Source organism: Mobula birostris, chromosome 10 (assembly GCF_030028105.1).
Source record: "Mobula birostris isolate sMobBir1 chromosome 10, sMobBir1.hap1, whole genome shotgun sequence".
NCBI classification, from domain to species: domain Eukaryota; kingdom Metazoa; phylum Chordata; class Chondrichthyes; order Myliobatiformes; family Myliobatidae; genus Mobula; species Mobula birostris.
The window spans coordinates 9908727-9932769 of NC_092379.1; the positions used below are offsets into that span (position 1 = coordinate 9908727).

General features: G+C 44.5%; 2 protein-coding genes across 2 annotated transcripts in view; one reads left to right on the plus strand and one right to left on the minus strand.

Annotated features, from left to right (window-relative positions):
• The window catches only part of exosc5 (exosome component 5), a 17624-nt gene extending 17115 nt beyond the window's left edge, over window positions 1-509 (plus strand). Inside the window, exon 6 of the mRNA XM_072269885.1 lies at window positions 115-509. Within this exon, the coding sequence (XP_072125986.1) occupies window positions 115-213 (99 nt within the window). The 3' untranslated portion in view covers window positions 214-509. The remainder of the gene's footprint in view (window positions 1-114) is intronic.
• Window positions 476-23136, minus strand: tmem91 (transmembrane protein 91). The gene is made up of 4 exons (XM_072269884.1): window positions 23097-23136; window positions 17378-17828; window positions 5043-5192; window positions 476-3476 (listed from the first exon to the last, which is right to left on the minus strand). The coding sequence occupies exons 2-4, from the start codon at window positions 17804-17806 to the stop codon at window positions 3318-3320; spliced, it is 738 nt and encodes a 245-aa protein (XP_072125985.1). The 5' UTR covers window positions 17807-17828; window positions 23097-23136; the 3' UTR covers window positions 476-3317.
• Between the last annotated feature and the right edge of the window lie 907 nt (window positions 23137-24043).

Consider the following 24043-nt stretch of genomic DNA (forward strand, 5'->3'; position numbering starts at 1 on the left):
CCAGAGAGGTAATTCTCCCTTTTAGCAAATTTGTTAGTGTTTATGCTCTGGTAATGAATCTGGGATTTGAAGCTTTCTCCATGGTGTTGCTCATGCACTTGTCTTCTGTTTCAGCTTCAGCAGTGTGTTGCAATATGCCAGAAGGCTTCAGAGAAGATCTTTCAGTTCTACAGGGACTTGATAAGCAGAAGGTATTCAAAGCTAAATGAATAAAAAGGAATGTGGAATGGACCTTCCAGGTCGAGTCCTGTTGCACCAGAGATGAGGACAACAGAGGTGTGCTTCTGGTTAAAAACATGGTGCTTGCTTGGGCTGTGTTCTTGGACCCCTGCAGTTGGCTGAACTTGTGGATGTGCTGGACAGTGCCTCAGAGACTTCATCACAACTTTTGTCTTTCCCAGCATTCTGGCTTTCTACATGAACTATTGTCAAACACTGGCTGAATATGTCTAATGAGAGTCAGGGAGAAGGAACATGTTTTAAAAATAAAATTCTGCTGATTATTTTTATTATTGGTTTCAAGCTGATTAAACATTTATCCAGTAATATAATTTTGGATTCCACAATTTGATTACAGCCACATAAGATATGTTAACAAGTTTAAAGAAACCCTGATTTCCTTTTTCCACTGCTGTGGTCCCGAGTGCCAGAGCTATCTCCAGCTTCTTTGGTACCTCAGTCACTCCTGCCACCAGTGTGTCAGTGACAAAATTCAAGCCATGGTAAAAAAAGATCTTTACTTTTCCATAGCTGTTTGCTGCCAGTGGGATACAGTTTCTCCAGAGGAGAAGGATTAGCGCATGCCCTTCTATTGTGGCTGGCTCCCATTCAGCTCCAAGTTCTATGACTGGAGGACTACCATTGGGATATACACTTAGTGGCCACTTTATTAGGTACACTTGTTCATTAATGTAAATATCTAATCAGCCAATCATTGCAGCACTTCAATGCATAAAAACCATGCAGCTGTGGTCAAGAGGTTCAGTTGTCGTACAGCCCGAACATCAGAATGGGAAAGAGAAGTGATCAAAGTAATTTTGATCGTAGAGTTATTGTTGATGCCAGATGGGGTAGCTTGAGTATCTCAGCTACTGATCTGGGATTTTCACATAGAACAGTCTCTAGACTAGGAGTCCCCAGTCTGGAATCCATGGACTCCCCAGTTAATGGTATTAGTCCATGGCGCAAAAAGGGTTGGGAACCCCTGGCTTTAGAGTTTACAGAGAATTCTCAGAAAACAACAAAAAAAAAAGCTGTGGTTCTGAGAGTGAATTTGCCTTGTTAATGAGAAAGGTTAGAGGGGAATGGGCAGATTGGTTCATGCTGAAAGGGAGGTGACAGTATTTCAAATAATCAGGTATTACAACCATGATAGGCAGAAGAGCAACTCTGAACACACAGCACATCAAACCTTGAAGTTGCAGCAGAAGACCGAACATACACTCAGTGGCCTATTTATTAGGTACAGGGAGTCGCTCAAAGTACGTACACTTTCAGTTTCTTCTCTTTACAGGCAGCCACGAAACAAGAAACCCAAAAGAACCCATTTTTTAAAAAAACAACGAACACCCAATGTGCGGTGGAGAAATGTGCAAACAATAAAAGTTAGCAAATAACATTTTAGTATGAAAGTTAGTTCTCAGACACGAAGCCCGGAGCAGGCCCCCAGCCACAGCTCGTCACAGAGCGGAGCAAAACATCGTGGAGCAGGACATTTTTGACCCTCGCCTCTGGTCCCAACACCTGCCTTTTCAATCCACCTGGCCTGGCATTTAAATCATCCAAACATTAGGTTGTACCCCGCCCTAGGCACCCGGGCCCCGCTGCATCGATAAAATCTGAGCCTGGACCCCACCAACACATTTCGGCCCATACGTGGCCTTTCCAAATTGGCCCAGTGCTTAGATTGATCAAGCCTCGCTCTCGCGTTTAGGCGGACAAGCTCCGAATCTACCTCTCCTCCTACCTAATAAAGTGGCCACTGAGTGTAAATGCTCTTCTATTAAGAACTTAAATAATTTTGCTTTGACATTATAATTGCAATTGCACCAGAATGTTTTTTGAAACCAATTGACCTTGTTGCCGTATGTTGCTTTCATACGCTATGTGACTGTACCGGTGAAGATGGTATTTACTTCCGTTATCAGTGTTGAGTTGTTTAAAACATAGGAGCATGGGGTGCATTACAAACTATATCAAACAAAATGCTTCAGTTGTACTTTCAGGGCTGCAGCAGCTCTGAAAGATGACCTTCATGTGGCTTTTGACATGGGCAATGTATCAACATACATTGATGTCATGTATTGAGAATGAATGCATATGTAAAAGTTTCTCAGTCATTATGTAATTACTCTTTATAAATACGCCATTTTTGGGAGACTGCAGCAAGTCATAAACACAAGAGATCCTGCAGATGCTGGGAATCCAGAGCAACACGTGGGACATGCTGGAGGAACGCAGCAGGTCAGGCATTCACGGAAAGGAACCAAAGTTGATGTTTCGGGTCAGGACCCTTCATCAGGATGCTGAAGTCCCACTGAAAGGCCTCAGCCCAAAACTTCAACTGATTGTTCCTTTCCGTGCGTGTTGCCTTTTTGTACGTGTTGCTTAAGAGACTGCAGCTGTTGGAATATTGAGCTAAAACAAATACTGTAGGAGGTGCTCAACAAGTCGAGCAACATTAGAGGAGCCAAAGATTCTGGTCGAGACCCTTCATAAGGGCTAAGGAGTGTAGAGCATGGACCTCTTGCTTAGTGGCATAAAAAAGGTTGGGAACCCCTGGTGTAGAGTGAAGGTGGCCATCGTACAGAGGTGAGATAGAGGGGTCAGACAGAGGATGTTGGAACCAGATTAGTAGGATGGGTAGATAGAGCCAGGTGGGGGAGGGAGAAGAGGGAAATGCAGAGGCAGAAGGCTTGTAGGTGATGGGTAGAAATGAAGGATGATAGGTAGATAAAGCCAGCTGGGGGAGGGTAATCCAATCCCCATGTTCCTTCCCCATTTTGCCTTTTCCAGCCCTCCCTCCTTATTGCCAAAACCCTTTACACTGCTCCACATGGTCAAGATGCAGCCTCTGTTTAATGCCAGATGAACCAGTTTTCTGTAAAGTGATATGATTGTGATACAGAGCACATCCACACGTTCCACAAGTGTACCTTATACCCAGACTTCTCCTTGGATCAGACATCCTTGAGCAGGGATACCAGTCGGGTTTCAGTCAGGATGGTTGACGGTTTCTATGCTGGGACGTCCCCTTCAATGTACACTGATGAAAGATGCGGATCTCTCTTCAGTGACTGTGCCTGTGGAGATTGTCGCTATGCATGGGCATTCCTTGACATGTAGAGGGCAAGAACCACCACACCCGCAACATATGTACACACACCAAGGGCAATGGAACAGATGGCCATACAAAAAGTTTGCTTGGAGGCAGATCTGGCTTCGTGGTAATCCCCTCTGTCCATGATCTTGCTGGTCTGGAAGGGCACCAGATGAGAAGTTATATTTTCACATGAAAACATTAAATAGAGAAGCAAGCAAAGTTTATTGCTTTTAACAATGCATTTCAAATTGATAATCCAACAGGGTGTAGTTCCACTTACTTTTCTATAGGAGCGATGGGACTGCACTGGAGAGGTGCAGATTCGCCGGGATGTTACCTGGGGTGGAGTACTTCAATTATGAGGAAAGACAGGGTCTATTTCCTTGAGGTTCAGGAGACTGGGATGGGGAGGGTATATTGAAGGGGATAGATGGGTGCTATCTTCCCACAAATCTAGAGGGCATGGGGTTAGAAGGGATCTGTGGGTTTTACTTTTCACCAAAATAGGTGGTTGATATCTGGAATTCATGGCCTGAGAGGTTGGTGGAGAACGTGAGACATAGGAGCGGAATTAGGCCATTCAGCCAACGGGTTTATTTATTTTCCCTCTCGACCCCATTCTCCTGACTTCTCTCCGCCCTTAATAATCAAGAATCTATCAACCTCCGCTTTAAGTATACCCAATAACTTGGCCTCGTCAGCCACCTGTGACAATGAATTCCACAGATGCGCCACCCTTTGGCTAAAGAAATTCATCCTCGTCTCCGGTATACAGAGACATCCTTCTTTTCTGAGGCTGTGACCTCTGGTCCTAGACTTTCCCACTATTGGAAACATCCGCACCACGTCCACTATATCTAACCCTTTCAATATTTGGTACGTTTCATTGAGATCCGGCCCCTCCCCCTATTTATCTGAACTCCAGCGACTACAGGCCCAGATCCATCAAACATTCCTCATATGTTAATCCCTTCATTCCCGCGATCATTCTCATAAACCTCCCCTAGAGCCTCTCCAGTGCCAACACATCCTTTCTTAGATAATGGGGCCCAAAACTGTTCACTACATTCCAAATATGGTCTGTACAATGCCTTATAAAGCCTTAGCATTACAGTACATCCTTATTTCTATATTTTAGTCCTCTTGAAATGAATACTGACATTGCATTTGCTTTCCTTTATACTGACTTGATCTGCGCCAACCGTGAGGGAACCCTGCACTTGGATTCTTTAGTCCCTCTATACCTCCAATTTCTAATGCGCGTTGAGAAAATAGTTTATGCTTTTATCCTTTCTAGCAAAGTGCATGATTATACACTTTCCTACACTGTATTTCATCTGCCATTTCTTTGGCCATTTTCCCAATCTGTCCAAGTCCTGAAGATTTCCTGCTTCCTCCACACTACCTGGCCATCAATTCCAGGTGGATTAGTTTCGGAGAGCTGTGACTCAAGGCTTCTCAAAGAGGTGGTCTGCCATGCAGAAAGGGAATTTCAAAAGCCTCGAAGCCAGGCCCGCACAGATTCTACCAGTGATATTCCCAGATATCCACTACATTTTAATCAAATCAGAAGGAATAGTTTTCCCAAATTCCTCAAATGAAGACCTTGATCAGCTTGCTCCTCAACATTCAAAACTCCTGGAGACAAGGCCAAAGATTCTGTCACTCAACCTTGTGGTTATACCTTTGAAGACTCCCCCACCGGAACGTGTTGCCTCACCTTCTGCGACAGGCAAAATGCGGCAATTCCCACTGGCCAGAAGCAACAGAGCATGGAGAAGAGGGCGAGACCCAAATGATCCCGAGGGATACTGAGGGGGAAAGTTCTTTCACTATCGGTATCGCTGTCGTCATCGCTGTAATAGTTGGCCTGTGAAAGAGGACAACATCAAACACTCCATTATTCAAACACTCCCCCTCCATTTTGTCAGAGGGTAGTGCCGGAGTCCTGGGTTTTGGGCAAGGTTTAATTGACGCGGTTTGTGGATTAGACCCTGTAGTTCACATAAGGATGTGTTTCTCATTGCTCCTTATTTTGTTCAATTTTGATCAGGGCAACCTGCAGATAACAAACGACACAGCACTGGATTGGGCTGAACCGAATGTGCTCAGACTCTTTGAATGACTCTGTAGCTTGGTGTTTTATATCCTGTGTTTTTCCACTTGATTTTTGACATTTACGCAATTTTTTTTTTGCACATTGGGGAGGGGTTGGTGTTTTTCTTTGAACTGATTCCATGGTTGTTTCTTTGTTTCATGGCTCTGTACTGCATATATACTTTGATAGTGAATCTTTTTTTCAGCTTGTTATACCCAATGGGGCAGTGTGTCAATTTGTGATGAGTATACAGTGTATGCATACTAATGCGGCAGCATGGTATCCTAGCAGTCAGCAGAATGCTTTACAGTACCAGTGACCCAGGTTCAATTCCCACCGCTGCCTAAAAGGAGTTTGTACGTTCTCCCCGTGACCGCATGGGTTTCCTCCTGGTGCTCCGGTTTCGTCCCACAGTGCAAAGACTTACCGGTTGGTAGGTTAATTAATCACTGTAAATTGTCCTGTGATTAGGCTAGGGTTAAATCGGGGGGGGGGGGGAACTGCTGGGCGGCACGCCTGGAAGGGCCCCTCCTCCAAACTGTATCCCCCCAAAAAAATCAATAAATAAAATGCCTTCTTCCAGATTCTGTTTTATTGAGTGCTTATGGTAATTGGTCACATCTACCAGGATAAATGGAACCGCGTTGTTTCGCAAGCCATCCAGATCGATCATTCTGAACTTAAAGCACATTGAAGTCGTACTAAAAGGAAAAGCAATAACTGAATGCAGAGAAAAGTGTGGTGCAGATAATAAGGTTCATGGGCCATGATGAGGTCGCTGGCTTGATGCATGAGCATAACAGGAAGCATTGCTTTTAAATGAGAATCACCCAGCCCAGGCAAGGTCAAGTAATGCATTTTCAAATAATTATTTGTCAGAAGTTACCCCTATCCCCTCCCCTCCCCAACCTTGCCCTTGGAACATCCCACAGCTCTCACAACAAATTAATAACCACTGAAGTACAATCACTTGACTCACTGGAGGCCAACACAACCACCTAAGATTTTACCTTCCAGGAAAAATTCCCTCCGCCCTCCCCTTTTCTTCTATTCTCTTACCTCTTCTCACTTGTCCCGGTCCCCTCCTCCTTTCCACTTCCTATGGTCCACTCCTCTCCTATCAGATTCCTTCCTCTCTAGCCCTTGACCTTTCCCACCCTTGTCTTCACCTTTCACCTTCCAGCTATCCTCCTTCCCCTCCTTATATATTCTGGGATCTTCCCCTTTCCTTTCCAGTCCTGAAAAAGGGTATCAGCCCATCAACTGTTTATTCATTTCCACGGATGCTGCTGAGCTCCCGCAGTATTCTGTGTGCGTGTAACCAAAGATTTTGTCTTCAGACTGAGGAGACTTGCAGATGCTGGGATCTAGAACAAGAAACAAGGTGCTGTAAGATCTCGGTGGGTCAGGCAGCATCTGTGGAGGCAAATGGACAGTAAGACACCAGATGTGGGTGACGTAGTGGTTAGCACAATGCCATTACAGCTCGGGGCTTTGGATTTTCGGAGTTTGATTCCAGCGTCTTCTGTAAGCAAGTTTGTATGTTCCTGTGTACACGCGCTTTTTTTTAATTTATTAAGCTACAACATGGAACAGGCCTTTCTGGCCCTCCGCCACCCAGCAATCCCCCAGATTAATCTTGGCCTAATCACAGGACAATTTACAATGACCAGTTAACCTACCAGCCAGTCAGGTTGGGGAAACAGGAACACCCGGAGGAGAATGCAGGGGGAACGTACACACTCCTTACTGACAGTGGCGGGAATTGAACCCGGGTCACGTGTACTGTGAAGCATTGCGCTAACCTCTAAGCTACCATGCCACCCCATTTTCTCCAGGTGCTGCAGTTTCCTCCCACAGTCCAAAGGCATACCAGTAAGTTAATTGGTCATTGTAAATAGTCCAGTGGTTAGGCTAGGATTAAGTCAGTTGGTTGTTGAGTGGCGAGGCTGAAAGAAGGGTCCGTTCCACTCTATCGCTAAATAAGTAAATAAAGATTAAAAATAAAAGAAACTACTGGAGATAATTAGGAGGTCGGGCACAACTGTAGTAAGACAGAATGAGGGAGGGTTAATATTTGGGGCCAAGGATCTTTAGTCGAATTTGGGAAAATAAGAATCCAAATTGGCTTTAGGTTTCAAAGTGAGAGTCCGGTGGACAGTTCAAAGAGGACATCTGTGATAGTTTGGCAACCGAGGTCGTGGAGATGACAGAAATGTTGTTAAGTTTTGTCTAAAAGCGGCAGGTAATTCCAGCTGGAGAAGGTGTAACCAGGGGAAGGTGATGAGGGCAGGAGAGAAGGAAAGATGATGCTGGAACACTGAGATGCACAACACACCTGCTGGACATCTGATGCTGAAATATCCAGCAGGTCAGGTAGCATCTGAGATGAGGGATGTGTTATTGAAGTGCTTTGGTCCCACTTTTATTGACAATGACAGGACAGAGAGCCACTGCTCACCATCTGTTAAATTAACGGCAATGGGCTCTGGATTTGAGGAGTTCCGATACAGACCATCCCTAGTTAATGAACAGGTTCCATTTGTACAGTCAATTTTGTACAAAAAATACACAAAAATCCCTCAATACATTAACCAGCCCTCTATAATATTGGAATGAATGGTTTCAAAAGCACGTAAGACTGATTAGGGGGCATTGGTCAGACCGCACTTGGAGTATTGTGAGCAATTATAGATCCCTTATCTAAGAAAGGATATGCTGGCTTTGGAAAGGGTCAAGAGAGTCATGAGAATGATTCTGGTAATGAAAAGGTTAATGTATGAGAAGCGTTTGAAGGTTGTTAGCCTGTACTCACCGGACTCCAGAAGAAAGAGGGCGAATCTCATTGAAACCTACGATTATTGAAAGTCTAGATAGAGTAGACGTGGAGAGCAAGTTTCCACTCGTGGGGGAGTCTAGGACCGGGGGCACAGCTTCGGAAAAGAGGGACAGCCTTCGTTAGCCAGAGGGTGGCTAATCTGTAGAATTAATTTCCACAGATGACTGTGGAGGAAAAGTCATTGAATATATTTAAGGTGGAGGCTGATAGGTTCTTGATTAGTAAGGACATCAAAGGTTATGGGGAGCAGGCAGGAGAATGGGGTTGAGAGGGATAATAAATCAGCCATGATGGAATGGCAGAGCAGACTCAATGGGTCGAAGGAACTAATTCTTATGCGCTTAATGGAGAGAGAGAAACTACTTCTGACGTTCATGGAAATGAATATGACACACTTTTGATTTTAATAGCATTATGAAAGCTTGCTCATTCATAGAGGTGGTTTATAACCCAGAGACAGCCCGTATTGAATCAGGCAGATGGAGGGACGGTGATAAATTTCCTAGTCAGGATGTAGAGGAACATTGGGAATCATCGAATTCCTAGGCACCTCTTACCTGTCAGATGCACAAATAGCTTATTTGTTTGAGGAAGAGTGTATTGGGCATGAGCTGTTGATTAGGACTCTGGGATAAATCTCTTAAGGGGGATTGGAACAACCTCTAAGTTAAATCAAAAAAATTACAATGTATGTAGCTTAATTACAATTCTTCTTCCTTTGCACACTTCCCAAACTCCCTGTCTCTCTCCCTTTTTATTCTGCCCTCTCTGCATTGCTTTTTCTTTCACTCCCATCTTCCTGTTTCACAACCTCCCTTTCCTCTGTCTCTTCGTCACTCTCTTAGTTTTACACTAATGAAAAGGATTTAGGGTGGTTCAAGTTGTAAACAGGTATATTACTCTAATCCAGAGGAACCAATTAAATTAATGAAGAGTCACAGAGTCATAGAAAAGTACAGCACAGAAACAGGCCCTTCGGCCCATCAAGTCCATGCCAAAATTATTTAAACTGCCTGCTCCCAACGATCTGCATCGGGACCATAGCCCTCCATACCCCTGTCATCCATGTACTGCACCTATCCAGACTTCTCTTAAATGGTGAAATCGAGCTTTGCATGCATCACTTGTGCTGGCAGCTCATTCTACACTCTCACCACCCTCTGAGTGAAGAAATTTTCCCTCATGTTCCCCTGATAAGCTTTTCACCTTTTAGCCTTAACTCATGATCTATGGTTGTTGTCCCACCCAATCGCAGTGGAAAAATCATCTGGACTATTACTTATTTCTCACAAGTGAATAATCAGAAAACTGGGCAAAGAACAATAAACCATTAAACGTTTTTCTCCAAGCAAGCATTAGGTGCAAGCAGTACTTCAAAATATAGACAAATTCAGAATGTGTATTCCACTCACAAACAAGGACTTAAGTGACAAGCATTTATATTTCTAACGTTTGGCTCTGCATCAGAAAGATTGTGGATTTATAAATCTGAGCACATAATCTAGTCATTATCTCAGCTCAACCAGTCTAACCTCTGTCAGAAGCCAATTATGGATATTAAATTTTATATTGACATACACTTTTGCTGTTATGGATTTTGACCATGTCTTCTTTTAAATTTTCCTATTCTGAATTGTTGTCAGTCACAAGGTAGTTGCAGACTCCGGCCACTAGATGATGCTGGTGTGGAGGGGGTTTCTGATATCTCCCACCCATATCTGTCATCCAGTCCAGGGGTTTCTTAACATTCCTTTCTGGGGACTGACTTTAAAGAAATGCTTCGCCCATATGATGCAATATTAATAATAATTAGCTGACTATAAATCAAAGGTTCATTTATTATCAAAGTATATAACTCTGAAATTCTTCTTCTCCAGCTAGCCACAAAACCAAGAAAGAAGGAACAGCAGCACAATCATCAACTCCCCCCCAATTCCTTCCTCCCCATGCAAAAAATAAAACAGGTACATCAACCCCAAATCCCCCTCCCCCAAAAAACAAGAAAGGTCAAACTAAAAATACAATATAACCATAAGACTGGAAAAAAAGTCCACAGTCCAAGTCCACATCCAAAATGCAGAAAACCTGGGCAACATTCTCCCTCTCTGTAGCAGAGCGATCTCACCAGCAATTAAAAAGACAGATTAAAAAAAAAACAAAGTCCATCACGGATAAAGCCCTCCCCACCATTGAGCACAACTACACGAAGTGTTGTCGTAGGAAAGCAGCATCCCTTAGTTTGCACTGTGTATGTTATGTCTATTTATTATGCCATGCAAGTTCTGTACAATTTATGTTCATATTTAACTTACATTTGTCACGTACTGTGCTGCTACAAGAAGCTAATGTTCGTGAATTTCTACCCCGGGTATGTATGCCCATGGCAACCAACTTCAACTTGAATAACTTAAGTAAATTTGTCACTTTCACAATAATGAATAATAAATGGACTAGGCATCGCCTGTAGAGCCGGTACCTCCCAGCTCCTGCCTCAAGATCATCCCCCAACAAAGGAATCATCCATTCTATAAAATCAGCCCTTCTGGCTCCTTGGAAACTCTGTCTAGGCTTCCTGATGCATGAGAACCCTCTGAGCAGCAGAAGCCCCGGACAGGTGACAGAAAGATGGTTTTAGGAAGCCAATTTGAGTATGTGGAAAATAGCTCGCCCAAATCTCCAGCGTCAATCCAAATCAATGCATACAGTATAATAACATAGATAAAGTTAATTCAGCCCATTTTGTCCACGCCAGCTGCCAGAGGCCGATCCAGCCATCCTATCGTTACCTCCTTGTACCCATATAAATTATTTATTCATTCTATCTCTCTTTCTTTGTCTCCTCCTCCCTCTCTCTCCCCCCCCCCCCCCATCTACATCAACATTGTTGAGGTTGGGAGGGTTGAGAGCTTCAAGTTCCTAGATGAAAACATCACCCGTCGCCTATCCTGGTCCAATCACTTTGACGTCACGGCCAAGAAAGCTCAGCCAGAACTCTTAATTCCTCAGGAGGCTGAAGAAAACAAACAAAATATCACTATCGACTCTTACCAATTTTTATCACCCTGCAGCATAGGAAACATTCTGTCTGGATGCAAAACGACTTGGTATTGCAACCACTCTGCACATGACTGCAAGAAACTGCAGAGAGTTGTGGACACGGTTCAGCACATCACGGGAACGTTATCCATCTTCCAGCCTCAGTAAAGCAGCCAGCATAATCAAAGAACCCACCCATCCCAGGCATTCTCTCTTCTCCCCCTTCCATCGGGCTGAAAATAGAAGCCTGAAAGCGCATACCACCAGGCTCAAGGACAGATTCTATACCACAGTTATCAGACTCTTGCAGAAAATTCTTATACGTTAAGATAGACTCTTGGCCTCACAATCAACCTCATGATAAAGTTGCACTTTATCAATTATCTGCACTGCACTCTTCCGATAGCTTCTAAACTTTATTCTGCATTGTTATTGTTTATCCTATTCGAACTGAATACACTGTGAAAAGACTTGATCTGTATAAACGGTATACAAGACAAGTTTTTTTCACTGTACCTTGATACATGTGACAATAATAATGCGTTGGGTGTCTGTCATGTCTGACAATGACAGGAAACCTGTGCAGGAAAGTTTTTAAGGTGGAAAATCCATTGTAGTGGGGCACTCTCTCGACCTCAGAAGTCCAGGACCAGTGGTACGAACAAGCATCACAAACTGGGGTCTTCCTTGGTTGCAGTGGATGACCATGAAGTCTTCTGTCCCTTGTCATGCCCTTCACTCTCCATGGAACTTTGCAGTACCGCCTTCCTGGCTGTTAGAACTCACTGTAGGTCTCATCTGCCCAATCCACCAGGGATGGCTTAGCATGCTAAGACAGGCATATCCCAAACTCACCAAGATATGAGACCCACCGGACACCTTCACCTGGTTTAGTCCGCCTGTCGTAGCGCTGTACCAGGGTGTGACCGCTGTCGCATGCAAACAGCTAGTTGGAGCCACGGGTGAGAGCTGAGTGTCTGTTGGGGACTAAAGGTGAGTGAGGTACCCCAGAATGGACAGGTCAAGCACCTTCACCAGAGTTGCTACCCCTCCCTGGACACCCCATACACCCAATAATGTGACAATAATAAACAAAACTAATAATTACTTACGTTAAAGAATAATTTGCAGTGGCCAATTAATCTACTAACCAGCACATTTTGCAAAATGATACTACATTGATTGGCCTTAACTCAAATAATAATGAGGCAGCCTACAGAGAAGAAGTCATCACCCTGACACAGTGGTGTCAAGGAAACAACCTCTCCCTCAATGTCACAAACATAAAGGAGCTGGTTGTGGACTACAGGAGGAACGGAGACAGGCTCACCCCTGCAGAGAGTGGTGCGGACAGCGCAGCGCATCCCTGGATGTGAGATTCCCGCGATTCAGAATATTTACTGCGACAGGGGCGTAAAAAGGGCCTGAAGGACCACTGAGTCACCCCAGTTACAAACTGTTCCAGCTGCTACCATCTGGGAAATGCTACCGTTGCATTAAAGCCAGGAGCAACAGGCTCCAGGACATCTTCTTCCACCAGGCCAACAGACTGATTAATTCACACTGATGCAATTGTATTTCTAAGCTATATTAACTGTTCTGTTGTATATCTTACTGTACATACTATTTATTACAAATTACTATAATTTGCACATTCAGACTGAGATGTAACGTAAAGATTTTTACTCCTCATGTATGTGAAGGGTGTAAGAAATAAAGTCAATTTAATTCAATTCAATATGGGAAGAAACTTGAGAGCCAGGAGGAAGACCAGTGCTTATAATTTTATAAAATATTGGTTAGACCACATCTGGGGCAATTCTGTTCACCCCACTATAGGAAGGATGTTGAGGCTTTGGAGAGGGTGCAGAAGAGGTTTACCAGGATGTTCCCTGGTTTAGAGGGCATGTGTTATCATGAGAAACTGGATAAACTTGGGCTGTTTTCCCTGGAGCGTCAAAGGCAGAGGGAAGATCTGATAAAGGTTTATAAGATTATAAGAGGCATGGATAGAATGGACAGGGAGTATCTACTCAATTCATCTCACTCTTTAAACACAAATCTATTTTTTTTTAATTCCACTGCCAAATCTGCTCCAGATCCCAATTACTTATATCTCCCTCTGCTCCCATGCCTTCTCATCTACATTGTCTCTCAACACATTGGTCATTAAATCATGCATTCAAACCATCAATTGTTTCACCCCTCCTTAACTCAGGCATCTAATGCTTTACAACCCCTTGACATCCCTTTCAAAGACTGATCATCCCAGATTTTAGATCATCCAAGGACATCTTCAAAAGCCATGACTCAAATAGGCAGTATCCATCTTTATGGATCCCCACTCCACCCAGGAATTACCCTCTTCTCATTACCACTATCAAAGAGGTGTTACAAGAGCCTGAGGGCACACACATAACATTTTAGCACCATTTTTTTGTCTGCCACAAAAAGCAGTATTTCCCAGTGGTCGCCCATTTTAATTCTACTTCCCATTTCCATACCAATAAATCAGTCCATGGCCTCCTCTACTGCCATGATGAGTCCACACTCAGGTTAGAGAAACAACACATTATATTCTGTCTGGGTAGCCTCCAACCTGATGGCTTGAACAGTGATTTCTCGAACTTCCGGCAATTGCCCCCACCCCCTTCACCATTCCCCATTCTTGTTTCCCTCTCTCACCTTATCTCCTTAACTGCTCATCACACTCCCCCTGGTGCTCCTCTCTCTTCCCTTTCTTCCACGGTCTTCTGTCCTCTGCTATCAGATTCCCCCTTCTCCAGCCCTTTACATCTTTCTCCAATCCACTTCCCAGCTCTTTACTCCACCCTGTTCCCCTCTCCCAGTTTCACCTATCACCTGTTACCTTGCACTTCTCCCTCCCCTCTCCCGCATCTTCTTATCCTGACTTTTCCCTTTCCCTACCAGTCCTGATGAAGGGTCTTGAACCAAAACGTCGATGTTTACTCCTTTCCATAAATGCTACCTAGCCTGCTGAGTTCCTCCAGCATTTTGTGTGTGTGTGTTGCAACCTTTTAGGAACAGCTTCTTTCCCTCTATCAAGAAATATCTCAATGGGCAATGAACCCATGACACTACCTCATTATTTTTTCTCTCTTTTTGCACTATTTATTTAATTTATATATTTTTTTTCCTTTTCACACCTAATGGGGCATTAGGTGGCACTTTTGCTACTTCCGTAGCATTTAATTGCTTCTCACGAGGCTGAGCTGCTAACCCAGCACAGATGGAAAGCCTGTAAGGAGTCGGCCAGATTCAAACTTGTGCCATTGGCCTCAAAGATGTGTACCTTATTAAATTTATAGTATATTTTATGCATTACCCTGTACTGCTGCTACAAAACAGAAAAAAAAATCACAACATATGTCAGTGGTAATAATCTGATACTATAATCACTCCATTACTGACTTAAATTGTTCACTCCCCAAGGAGCTACCTCCTTAAATCTTTACATTTTTTTCCCTTTTTTAATAAACACCTGAAAGCTTCTGTCATTGGTTAACAGACCTAGCACTTAAATACATGTTGAAACTTGTTTAATAACACTCCCTTTAGGTTTTTTTCATATGCCTTGCTGTGCAAGTTGCTTTATGGATGCATGTTGTGGCTTTGAAAATGCAGATGTGGAATGGGATTGGGATCTGTCAGGAAAGGGAAGTGCACACTGGATCCAACTCAAATTCTGCAGATTCCTTAGCAGTTTTCCACAAAAAAAAATCAACAAATGTTGGAGATGTAAATGGCAACCTCGACCACCATGTAGTGCAAGGGGAGCAGGTGAGTGGGAACACCAAGTTGTATACCATCCTGGCTTGGAAATATACTCGTATTCCTTCAACGTCTAAGTCCTTGAATCCTCCGCTGTGTACGCAGGGTCCTTAGTATTATCAAGAATCCCACCCATCCATTCTGCATCCTGCTTCAAAACATCCACCATTGTCCCTGTACCTAAAAAGACCAAGGTAACATATCTGAACGATGGGCGTCCTGTTGCGCTCACCTCAATAATAAGTAACACACATCAAAGTTGCTGGTGAACACAGCAGGCCAGGCAGCATCTCTAGGAAGAGGTGTAGTCGATGTTTCAGGCCGAGACCCTTCGTCAGGACTAACCGACTGCACCTCTTCCTAGAGATGCTGCCTCACCTGCTGTGTTCACCAGCAACTTTGATGTGTGTTGCTTGAATTTCCAGCATCTGCAGAATTCCTGTTGTCAATAATAAGTAAATGCTTTGAGAGGCTGGTCAAGGACTACATCTGCAGCATGCTACCACCCACACTGGACCCCCTACAATTCACCTACTGACACAACCGATCGACAGATGATGCAATAGCCACACCTCTACACACTGTCCTTACACATCTGGAGGAGAGGGATGCTTGTGTGAGAATGCTGTTCTTGGACTACAGTTCAGCATTCAACACCATAATTCCCTCCAGGCTTGACAAGAAGCTCAGGGACCTCGGCTTTCACTGTCTTGTGTAGCTGGATCCTGGACTTCCTGTCAGATCGCCAGTAAGTGGTAAGAGTGGGCTCCCTCACCTCTGACCCTCAACACAGATGCCCCTCAGGGCTGTGTCCTAAGCCCCCTCCTTTATTCTCTGTATACACATGACTGTCGCCACCCACAGCTCCAATCTGCAAATTCAATTTGTCGATGATACTACATGAAATCTCAAATAATAATGAGGCAGTCTACAGAAAAGAAGTCATCATCCTGACACGATGGTGTCAATAGTACAACATTTCCCTCAATGTTGCAAAAACAAAGGAGATGGTTGTGGACTACAGGAGGAATGGAGACAGGCTAACCCCGAGAGACATCAACGGATTTGGGTTTGAGAGGGTGAACAGCTTTAAGTTACTCAGCATAAACATCAGCGAGGATCTCATGTGGTCTGTACATATTGGCTGTGTGGTGAAAAAAGCACAACAGTTCCTCTTTCACATCAGATAGTTGAAGTTTAGTATGGGTCCCCAAATACTAAGCACTTTCTACAGGGGCACAATTGAGAGTACCCTGACAGACTGCATCACTGCCTGGTATGGGAACTGTACTTCCCTCAATCGCAGGACTCTGCAGAGAGTGGTGCGGACAGCCCAGCGCATCTGTAGTTGTGAACTTCCCACTATTCTGGACGTTTACAGAGACAGGTGCATAAAGAGTCCAGAAGGATCACTGGGGACCAGAGTCACCCCAACCACAAACTGTTCCAACTGCTAATATCTGGGAAACGGTACCGCAGCATAAAAGCCAGGACCATCAGGCTCCGGGACAGCTTCTTCCACCAGGCCATCAGACTGATTAATTCATGCTGATATAATTGTATTTCTGCCATATTGATTGTCCTGTTGTACAAACTATTTATTACAAATCAACATAAATTGCATATTTAGACTGAGACGTAACAAAGATTTTTACTCCTCATGTATGTGAAGGGTGTAAGAAATAAAGTTGACTCAATTCAATTCTTCTTTAACTTTCTACCATCAAGCAGGAGACTCCAATGCAGAAAGACAAGAACTGCCAGGATGGAAAACAGCTCTTTCCTTCAGGCCATTGGGCTTCTAAACTCCCTGCCGCATCGTGTTCGAAGTATCACTCGTTGATTTGTCCTGTACCCTACAATATTTACTTTATGCACTTTGCTTTGTTTATGTAATTCATTTGTAGATTTTATTCTTTTCTAAGTTACAAACATTTTTATTTTGTGTTACATGTGTGTTATGAGTACCACTGTGCTTTACCCCCAGTCCAGAGAAACATCACCTCTGATGGTATACTTATGCAGTATATAGTTAAATGGATAAACTTGACTTGACGTGAATAGCACCACTGGGACAAAGTACTTAAATCTTCCCTAATAGCACCATCAGACCACTTTCACCCTACATTAGATCAATAAGTCAATGATGGGAGCTATCACCTTCACAAGAACAGTTCAGGGTAATCAATAATGTCCAGATCCCAAAATAAAAACAACCGAATTAAAATGAATCAGGAAGAGGACGCAATACAATGGGCATTTAATTTGGTTTATATTGTTACTACTTTACCTGCATCTCCAGAAATGGAACATCCTCCACATCGATCGAGATGGTTGGAACCTTGTCCAGCTTTGACTCAAGCTCCAGGTCCAGGGGCCAGGCAGGGTTTCCAGTCTCACCTTCCTCATTCCTGCACTCGGTGAAGGTAGTCTCACTGCAGCCTTTAAGATTCAGGAGGACCATGGACTCCACTTGGAGTGCAAGGCTTGGCCTACAGAGAGCGTCCATGGTATCCTTATGTGAGCAAGCATCCATTCTTGATGGGGACTTGCTCAGAGTCAAATGGTTCCAGGCTCTCTCTGAGGGAGGTGTGGGTTTCTCCTGGGATCGGCACAGCAGGACATGACTAAAGGGTTTGCCTTTAGCCTGCTCACCCAGCAAGGGTCTTTGGAGCTCCTGCATGTCTTCCATTGCTTTGTATCTCTCCACTGCCAACATCAAAAGGTTCAAGGAGTCATGTCTGTGAAAAAAAAATTATTTCTGTCCACAGGAATTACAATCTTAATGTTTGCAAACTGATAATAGAAACTCACATTTCGAAACCCAATGCACATTCGAGCCAAAGAATCTTCACCATATAGTACGTGTGTGTTCGCTATTGTATGCTGTATCGGTGTGTACATGTATTGAATGTGTGTTGTATTCAGTGTGTCCAGTACTGTGTGTGTGTGTGTGTGTGTGTGTGTGTGTGTGTGTCTCTATTTTGTGTGTCCACTATTTAGTAAGTGTGTTGAAGGACACCTGTACAGCCTCCTGAGGACCCACCAATAGACAACCATTTAGGAGAACATAGTACTTGTCTCAAGTGACCACACTACTACCTTACTGTATGTGTGTGTCTTCTGTACATTTCCACTCCTCTGTGTGTGTGTGTGTGTGTGTATGCCTTTTGTGTTATAATGGTTTAAACTTTATTTTCACTGCTGTCCCTACCTGCAGTCAACTGACTCAGGTAACCTATGGTGGGATCTCAAGGGGGCCTTTTGGCACCTGCCCCTTTACCTAGTAAAGGATAAAGATTCCAACAGGCACCAGATTCTGGCTTTGCCAATGACACCCATGTCCCACACATGAATGTGTTAAAAACACATTGGAAGCATGACTTACTCTTGTACTTGTGAACAGTCACAGATTCTTGACGTACAACTGCGAGCAAGTTTTTCATCAAAAAGACTTGCACCACATTAGGTTGCAAGGTCTATTGGTGTTCGAATATCTGGAATGTGCCGCGAACCCACAATCCTCTATCCAGTGTGAAAATGCTACCCCACATGGTATAGTTCTTCCCAGTTTACAGTGCCTTGAAAAAGTTTTCAGCCCCCACTCCTTTGGCCACATAAACAAATGTTACAGCAAGGGATTTTGATCAAATTAACTGAGAAATTTTATCTGTGAATCACATGGTCATTATTTTTTACAGTAGAGCCCCCCCCCCAAAAAAGCAGAAAATTGTAAAGCATGAAAAATTAAAAATTTAAAAACTGAACAGTCAGCAGTTCAGAAGTATTCATCCTCCTTTCCTCAGTACTTAGATAAACCTCTACTCATGGCTGTTACAGCCAGAAGTCTTTTTCGATAAGTCTCTTATTAGCTTTGCACAACATGATGGAGCAATATTGCCCATTCCTCCTTGCAGAAGTTACTCAAGTTAGTTGGAGAGCGGAGGTGGTCAGTAATCTTGAGGTCCTGTCATGGATGTTTAATCAGGTTAGGGTCAGGACTGACTGGGCCACTCAAGGACATGAATTACGTTCATCTGAAGGCACTCTGTGGTTGCTGTGGCAGTGTGCTTCGGGTCATTGTCTTGCTGAAAGATGAACTTCCTCTCCAGTTCAAGCTTTCCAGCAGGGGCCAGCAGGATTTTTTCCAGGATCTCTCAGTAGTTAGCAACATTCATCTTCCCATCAACCCTGACCAGATTGCCAGTCCCTGCTCCTGAAAAACATCCCCACAGCATGTTACTACCTTCACCATACTTTACAGTCAGGATGGTGTTACCTGGCTGATGCACAGTATTGATGTACCACTTGGTGTTTTAAAGCCAAAAAGTTCCACTTAGTCTCATCTGACCACAAGACCTTCTTTCATGTCTTTACAGTATCTTCTAACTGACTTTGGCTTCAACACTTGCAAAGTATTTATGGGCAAGGGTCTGCTTTTTTTAATAGCAGTAGGTGTGGTGTAAATCACCAGCCAAGTAACAACATCCCAACTGTGAGTGGGAATAAAGGGAGCCTTTTCTGGCTAGCTGCCAGTGACTAGTAGTGTTCCACAGTGGTCTGTGTTGGAACCGATTCTTTTTACGTTACATGTCAATGATTTGGATGATGGCTTTGTTGCAAAGTTTGCAGATGATATGAAGGCAGGTGGAGTGGCAGGTGGTTTTGCAGAAGTAGAGAGGCTACAGAAGGACTAAGATAGATTAGGAAAATGGGCAAAAAAATGATAGATTGAATACAGTGTCAGGAAGTGTATGGTCATGCACTTCAGTAGAAGAAATGAAAGGGTTGACTATTTTCTAGATGGACAGAAAAAGAACTGAGTTGCAAAGGTACTTGGAGTCCTTGTGCAGGATTTCCTAAAGGTTAATTTGCAGGTTGAGTCTGTGGTGACGAGGACAAATGCAATGTTCGCATTCATTTCAAGAGGACTAGAATATAAAAGGAAGGATGTAATGTTCAAACTTTACAAAGCACTGGTGAGGCCTCACGGAGTATTGTGAGCAGTTTTGGGCCCCTTATCTTAGAAAGGATGTGCTGAAACTGGAGAGGGTTCAAAGGAGGTTAACAAAAATTATTCCAGGATTGAATGGCTTGCCATATGAAGAACGTTTGATGACTCTGGGCCTGTATTCGCTGGAATTCAGAAGAATGAGGGGTGACCTCATTAAAACCTATTGAATAATGAAAGGCCTTGATAGAGTGGATGTGGAGAGGATGTTTCCCTTGGTGGGAGAGTCTAAGACCAGAGAACACAGCCTCAGAATAGAGGGGCATCCTTTTAGAACGGAGATGAGGAGGAATTTCATTAGCCAGAGAGTGGAGAATCTGTGGAATTCTTTGTCACAGGCTACTGTGGAGGCCAAGTCTTTATGTATAATTAAGGCAGAGGTTGATAGATTCTTAATTGGTCAGGGCATGACGGCATACAGGGAGAAGGCAGGAGATTGGGGCTGAGAGGAAAATTGGATCTGCCATGATGAAATGTCAGAGCAGACTCGATGGGCCAAATGGCCTAATTTTGCTTCTATATCTTGTGGTCAAAGCACGCTGTCAGAGCAACCACAGGGTGGCTTGAGATGATGAAAATGGATGTCCGTAAGTGGCTCACTTTAACCTGATTGTAAATCTCTGAAAAGACTCCAGTATTGCTGACTACTGCTCTCTGACTAACCTGGCACAGCTTGAGCAACTTCGCACGGAGGAATGGGCAAATCTTGCTCCATCACATTGTGCGAAGCTAATAGAGACTTGCCCAAAAAGACTACTGGCTGTAACAACCGCGAGCAGTAGGTCAACTAAGTACTGAGCAAAAGGCTGGATGAATACTTTTAAACTACTGACATTTCAGTTTTTGATTTTTGTTTTTCATGCTTTACAATTTTCCCTGTTTTTGAGCTCTTCTGTAAAAAAAAAGGAGCATGTGATTCGCAAAATGACCAAAGGGATGGGGACTAAATTATTTGTCACCTATTCTTCACCTATCTTCATGGCATATTTCCTTACAATCGAGAATGCTTTGACAAAGCTGGGGTCACTTCATGCTCATGCTTCATGCAGTGTTCATCTTTGTTCCGAGTTCCATGCTGGCTTTCTGCTTGACTTTCACAGTGATACATTAAACCCACTCCTAATGGTACCGTCGCTGTGTGACATTTCTGTACAACATCTATCTCAGTCCAAATCACCAGTGACTCATTCAGTCAGAAATGCAACAGAGGAGAGAGAATGGATATCGAAGTCACGTGGAGCTGAGGTAAATAATGAGATCTCTCCATGGGCCACATTAATGAGGTTTCAATAGGCATGGATGGTGAAGTCACAACTTGGCAAAGAAACTGCAGCCCAGCATACAGAAAATGACAGAGAGACAGAAACAAACACATACACAACCTCATGCGCGTGCGCGCACACACACACAACCTCATACACATACACCCAATGCCCGCAACCTCATACACACACACACACCCACAACCTGATAAACACACAAGCGCCCACCTCATACACACACACACGCCCACAACCTCATACATATACACACACACACACGCAACCATGCCCACAACCTTATACACACACACAACCTTATGCACACACACAACCTCATACACCCACACACACCTCTTGCACCCACACAAACACTCACAACCTCATGCACACACATCCATGCCCACAACACCTCACACACACATGCCCACAACCTCATATACACTCACACAACCTCATACACACATACACACACACACACGTCCACAACCTCAAACACACACACACAATCTCTTGCACCCACAACCTCATATACACATACGCACAAAACCTCATACACACACAATCTCTTGCACCCAGACACTCACACAGAAATAGACACACACACACAAAACACAGGCACACATATGGTACATACTGAGAGACACAAATGTGCATGATCTGCCTTCCCCCCACCTCGCTCTCACAAACACATAGACAAATATAATTCAGGGCTGGGGGGGGGGCTGGGTAGTGAGTGTCAGAGGCAGTCAGGGGATTGAAGAGCTGGGATGATTAGAGGCGCTTTTGGGGAGAGAAGATATTGAGGGGAGGGAAGGGAGGGAAGGGAGGGAAGGGAGGGAAGGGGGGGAAGGGGGGGAAGGGGGGGAAGGGGGGGAAGGGGGGGAAGGGGGGGAAGGGGGGGAAGGGGGGGAAGGGGGGAAGGGGGGGAAGGGGGGAAGGGGGGAAGGGGGGGAAGGGGGGGAAGGGGGGAAGGGGGGAAAAATGAGAGGGATAATGAAGAATGAAGAAATAGCAATAGATGGATTAAAGAAATGAATTAAAAGTAAAGAGGACAAGTAAAGAACGAAAGGTCAAGTGTTGAATCCGAACTGAATACACACGGAGAGTGACTAATGCGAAGGTATATTGTGCAGCGTGAAAAATAGACTGAATGGTGTGAAAAACGTTTCACTGACAGACCGAGCCCACACTCGCAGCATTTCCAGGTCCCAGTGAGGCGTTATATTTTTGCACATCGGCATCCAGTGCTTTAGGAGACTCCATCAAAGTTCCCGCTGTTGTGCAAGGCGTGCGGGGGCGATTTTTGGGTTGGTGGGCGGGTATGGGGAACGATTGGGAAATGGGTCACATTGGAACAGGGGTTGGATGCTAAAGGGTAGCTGGGGGTATTGGGGGAAGGAAAGTGAGGTGGGGGTCCAGGTTAGGGGGCATGAGGTGACGGAGGGTGAAAGTTTGGCGTGCAGGAGAAAAAAAATGGAGGGGAAGGGGTGTGAGAAAGGCGGAATGGGGGGTAAAGGGTCGGCGGTGGGGGTAAGGGTGACAATTGGGATGAGGGAGGGAGGAAATGGAGGAGGGAGAGATGGAGTGAGAGAGGGAGGGGAGAGTGAAGGAGGGTGAGGGAGGGAATCAAGGATGCGAGTGCGTGAAGGGATTATGAAGGGAGTGATGTGAGGGAAGGAGAACAAGGGAGGGGTGGGGGTGGACGTATGGGTTAGGGGAGGGTCCCACTCACTTACCCCGGGCCGTGTCGTTGCTGCGTCTCCGCCGACAAACTTTCCGCTCGGTGCGCCGCTTCTCACTGAACAAATCGCAGTGCCAGCGCTCCCGCAGGATGCCCCCTCGGTCCTATTGCCCGCTGGTTCCTACGGCTGCTGCTTGGACCTGCTGAGCGCCTGAAGTCAGACCCTTCCTGGCCACGGGCTCCCTCAGACTCCAAATTATCTTCACTCTCACTGAAAGTGGCGTCACAGGTAGGTAGGGTCTTAAAGAGAGCGTCTGGTGCATTGGTCCTCATAAATCAAAGTAGTGAGTGCAGGATGTTATGTTGAAATTGTTTAACACATTGGTGAGGCCTCATTTTGAGTATTATGTGCAGTTCTGGTCACCTACCTGCAGAAAAATGTAAATAAGGTTAAAGGACCACAGGGAAAATTTACAAGGATGTTGCTGGGTCTGGAAAATCTGAGTTATAAGGAAAGATTGAATGGGTTAGGACATTAGTCCTTGGAACATAGAAGATTGAGGGGAGATTTGATAGAGGTATATGAAATTATGAGGGGTATAGATAGGGTAAATGCAAGCAGGCTTTTTCCCATTGAAGTTGGGTGGAACTACAACTAGAGGCCATGGGTTAAGGTTGAAAGGTGAAAAGTTTAAGGGGAACGCAAGGGGAGACTTCTTCACTCAGAGGGTGGTGAGAGCGTGGAACGAGCTGCCAGCTCAAGTGGTGCATGTGAGCTCGATTTCAACGTTTAAGAGGTTTGGATAGGTACATGGGTGGTAGGGACACGGAGAGTTGTGGTCCTGGTGCCGGTCGTTGGGAGTAGGCAGTTTAAAAAGTTGCAGCATGGACTAGATGGGCCAAAGGGCCTGTTTCTGGGCTCTACTTTTCTATGACTCTATGATCACCACTCATCCTTTTTTCCCACCCTCCTCATCCTCTTCACTTTCTTTCTCCCTGATC

Coding starts and splice junctions, on each gene's coding strand:
- tmem91 (XM_072269884.1), bottom strand. CDS start 17,806: ATGTTGGCAGTGGAGAGATACAAAGCAATGGAAGACATGCAGGAGCTC. Junction 5,193..17,377: donor TTCCATTTCTGGAGATGCAG/GTAAAGTAGTAA, acceptor CCTCTTTCACAG/GCCAACTATTACAGCGATGA. Junction 3,477..5,042: donor CATTTTGCCTGTCGCAGAAG/GTGAGGCAACAC, acceptor GTGCCCTTCCAG/ACCAGCAAGATCATGGACAG.